The 3,771-nt window shown below is 45.7% G+C and overlaps 1 protein-coding gene across 1 annotated transcript; it reads right to left on the reverse strand.

Moving 5' to 3' along the window:
* Positions 1–559: 559 nt before the first annotated feature.
* On the reverse strand, positions 560–3,741 carry LOC105310976 (bifunctional glutamate/proline--tRNA ligase-like). Its single transcript, XM_011387042.2, has 3 exons — positions 3,626–3,741; positions 2,813–2,930; positions 560–1,033 (listed from the first exon to the last, which is right to left on the reverse strand). Exons 1-3 carry the CDS (start codon positions 3,724–3,726, stop codon positions 575–577), a joined length of 678 nt encoding a protein of 225 aa, XP_011385344.2. The 5' UTR covers positions 3,727–3,741; the 3' UTR covers positions 560–574.
* Between the last annotated feature and the right edge of the window lie 30 nt (positions 3,742–3,771).

The following is a 3,771-nucleotide window of genomic DNA, read 5'->3' on the forward strand; positions in this document are numbered from 1 at the left end:
TTTACAATTGAGAGCCGTTTCAGAGCAAAATCTGCCTGGTCCTAAGATAAAGGACATAGTTCCTCAGACGTACAAGAATCAAGAAGAAAAGAAACTGTAACTGGCTGAAAGAAAGAGAAAGGAGAAGAGTTAAGGGACTCTTCCGCAAACATTTCCACAAGAAGAGGCCTCTGGAAGCAGGCAGTCTCCGGAGTTTGAAGTCAGACGGCACACATTTTGCACAGAAAACACAAACCCTTGTTTGGCAAGATTACAACCTGAGATGTCATAAAAGAGAAAATGAAGATGGGCAAACCACTTCATTATTGAATAAGACATTCTAAAAACAAGCAGAGTACCTCTCTGAACACACAGAGCTAAGCTGACACGCTGGGCTTGACTTCCTGAATTTCTTCCCTCTTCCCTGCCACTTAGAGCCACAGACGGTTCTCAGAGCAGTGTACACACATCGCGGTGACACGACACAGGATTACGTCAGCATGTGCGTTTCTCCCCGCCCGTGACAGTGAGCTGCTTGCCGTTCCCAGAGCCTGGCACGCAGCAGGCATCAGTGAACGCTGACTGCTCGGCCACGTCACCGAGCAGACGGCCTACACACCAGGTGCCTCATGAGAGGACGCGTCCCCTCGGGGCTTCCTCCCGGGGCTGACCTGACCCATCCCGGCACACTGACCTTGGGCGCCTTTTCGGCTTTCAGTTTCCGAACCACCTCCCCTTGCGCAGCGACCTCCTCGTACAGTGACTGACTCCCGGGGACAGCTGCTGGGGACGCGGGAGGGACGCTCGGTGCTGCGGCCGCGGGAGTGTCTCCGGGCTTGTATTCCTGGCCCGTTTTCTCCTTGTACTCGGCCTTCAAAGCCAGCAGCTGCTTCACGGCCGCGTCTATGTCTTCCTTTGCCGCTTTCTGGGCTTTTAAATCACGAACCGCATCGCCCTGCGCAGCCACTCTGGAGTAAAGGACCAGGGGATCCTCGGACGGAGCACGGGAGCCAGTCGCAGGTGGCGCTGGCCTCCCCTTAGCAGGCGGCATCGTCTGCACAAGCAGGAAAGCAAAAGCGAAGCGGTAATTCACGGGCAGTGTCTTCCCGCGAAACTACGTCGAACTGATTGTTCGATAACGTTTCAAGCTAAAGCAAAATTTTATAATCCAAGACCATGTAGTTTTGAATCTGTAGAAATTAAATGCTCAAGTCGTGACATGGCCACTGTAAACAGCTCCAAATGCATCGTGAGTTCAAATAAACTCACGTGCCTCTGTCCTCCCTAGCTCCGGTTATTTACCGTTTCTTTACCTAGTCAACCAAAACAAGGCCGAGGTACCGTCTTACCAACGCGACTTCCTGGATTCACGTGCTACGTTATGGCCTCCACGCCCTCATCCTCCGGCTTCCTGACCACCTACAGCACCCCTAACCCTGCGGCCACACACCCTCCAAACCATCTCCTTTACATCTGCCAAATCTTCAGTGACTACCGTGTGCCAGGGTGCTCCAGGGCGCCACAGGAAACCCGCACGGATGCCACGAGATGTTTTAGGTAAACAGAGCAACATCCTCAACATTTGTCAAACATCTCGTGTTCCTTGTACAAGCTCAAGGTGGTTCAGTTTTCACACGAGAAAGTGCTATATTCCTTTCAGTGATGTCATGTCTCTGCAAAGCTCAATTTTTCACAGCTGCTGTATTAAAAACCGAACACCATGGAAAACTGGGGGACAGGAAATGGGGCTGTCCAATCTGAGTCCAAGGTCAAAGGAAGAAATAAAAGTATTACTTCTTTCCTCCAACTTGTACATCATTTTAAGAAATGAAATTAAAACATTTAACATTAAGAACAAAATATTTTAAAAATGAAATCTTTTTTTTAAATTTATGTCTAATTTTTTTGAATTGCTACTAAGTTATTGGGATATAAATATTTATCCAGTTGTTTAAACTTAACTACTTAATAAAAAGAGATGTTAAGAATGTTGCTCAGCTAGGGCTGCCATGAAACCCTTACTGACAGAAGGGGCCGTGAACTGTAGAAGGACGAGGTCGCTGGGCCTCGCAGTAACCCCCTGCTTCTCTAGACCCACCGCCACCTCTCAAATCCACACCCTGTGTGAGGAGGAAGCTGTCCCAACCTGGACTGTCCTGTCCTAACCTGGAATGTCCACCTGACGGTGACTGCTGGGCAGAATCCTAACTCATTGCTAAAGACAGAGGTTAAGCACTGCCTCGAAATGAAGAAGAAAAAGCGAGTGAAAATAGCTTCCTATCACCCACGACACGCCGTTCCTGCCCTTTTCCTCTTCCAGACCCCAGTGTCGGGAGCCCTTGACCAAGAGGCACTAGAATTTAATAAAAGGGTACAGACAGGAAACCAGAAAACCAGGCCACTGTCCTGACTGTCAGTAACGACTTGCCGCGATCTTAGGCAAGGCTACTTTTTCTCTTTTCATGTATAAAACTAGTAAGAACTGGCGGCCGTCAACACCCCCCTCAGCTGTCCACAAGGCTCCTCCTGACTAAAGCAGACTGGCTGTTGCAAAGGGAAGGATCTACTGCAGCATTATTAGGAAAAAAAAAAAAACTTTTCTAAAAATATTCTTTTAATCCAGTCTTTCTTACTTTTCATGTAATAAGATGAAGTTTTAAAAATCTTATTTTGCAAAGTATTTAAAAATCTTACATGAAAGGAAAACGAAACCCCCAAAGTAGGAGTTGGCGTCTTTTTCAGCAAGGAAACGGCCGTCTGCCGAGTGAGAGCCTCTAGGCCCCGGTGGCGGAACAGGCAGGCAGCCTGGGGCGTGCCTGAGGCCAGCACTTACCTCAGTCTTCACCGACTCTACTCTGGTCTTCTCCTTTGACCCAGACGTCGGCATTTCCTTTGTATGCCCGTCAGGGATGTAGATTAAAACACACGGGGCTTCTCTGCAACTATACGGGCTAAACGAAAACACAAGACCAAAAATGCTTATTCGAACCAAATTATCTGAACAGCAACTCGAACGGAATTCCCAGATTAAGGCGATGGCACTGTGTTAACGCTTTTCAAAGTATAAACGAATAGTCTGATCTCTTATTATTCAAATCAAGTTTTTGGAGTAGTTTAAAAACAACAAATAAAAATTGACAGTGCTAATTTTAAACTTCCAACCTGTGGACTTTCATATATATTAACATGCTGACCCCAGGACAAAAGCACATCTGCTCCGCCTGCCACCAGAGATGGCATCAGTGGACGCTAAGGGTTTCACTGCTGACTTAAAGGAAATCCATCGATGCATCACATCTAACCTACTTATAGGCGAAACATTTACCTTATAAGAATTTCTCAATTCAAAAGGATAGAGTAATTAGCAAAATCCAATGCCCCAAGACAATTCACAAGCTTTGGAGAAACATTTTCTTTATATTTGGACTACATGAAGATGAATTCTAAGATGGTTTTAACTTTAGAAATGAATTTGTTAATATTATGCTGTTTCAAAAATATCACCTATAAAAGTCTGAAATATTAAATACAGAGGAACAAATCAAACTGCATAAAGAATTATCAGGTACGGTACTTTAGTAGAAGTTCAACTTTTTAAATGTGATTTAAAACATTTTCACTCAGATGTTCAGTTACCCTTATTTACCTGACAGGTTCATACGGTTGATCGCATATGAAGAAGCCTCTTCTCTGGAGCTGTATAATGTCTCCCTTTTTCAAATCCTTAAGGCAGGGATCTCCCAGCATCAGCTCTTCATGCTGTAAGGATGACAGGAGACGAAAACACACTTT

This window comes from Pteropus vampyrus, unplaced genomic scaffold, assembly GCF_000151845.1.
Source record: "Pteropus vampyrus isolate Shadow unplaced genomic scaffold, Pvam_2.0 Scaffold19460, whole genome shotgun sequence".
NCBI lineage: Eukaryota > Metazoa > Chordata > Mammalia > Chiroptera > Pteropodidae > Pteropus > Pteropus vampyrus.

Coding starts and splice junctions, on each gene's coding strand:
- LOC105310976 (XM_011387042.2), bottom strand. CDS start 3,726: ATGCTGGGAGATCCCTGCCTTAAGGATTTGAAAAAGGGAGACATTATA. Junction 2,931..3,625: donor CAACCGTATGAACCTGTCAG/GTAAATAAGGGT, acceptor GTTTTCGTTTAG/CCCGTATAGTTGCAGAGAAG. Junction 1,034..2,812: donor TAGAGTCGGTGAAGACTGAG/GTAAGTGCTGGC, acceptor CTGCTTGTGCAG/ACGATGCCGCCTGCTAAGGG.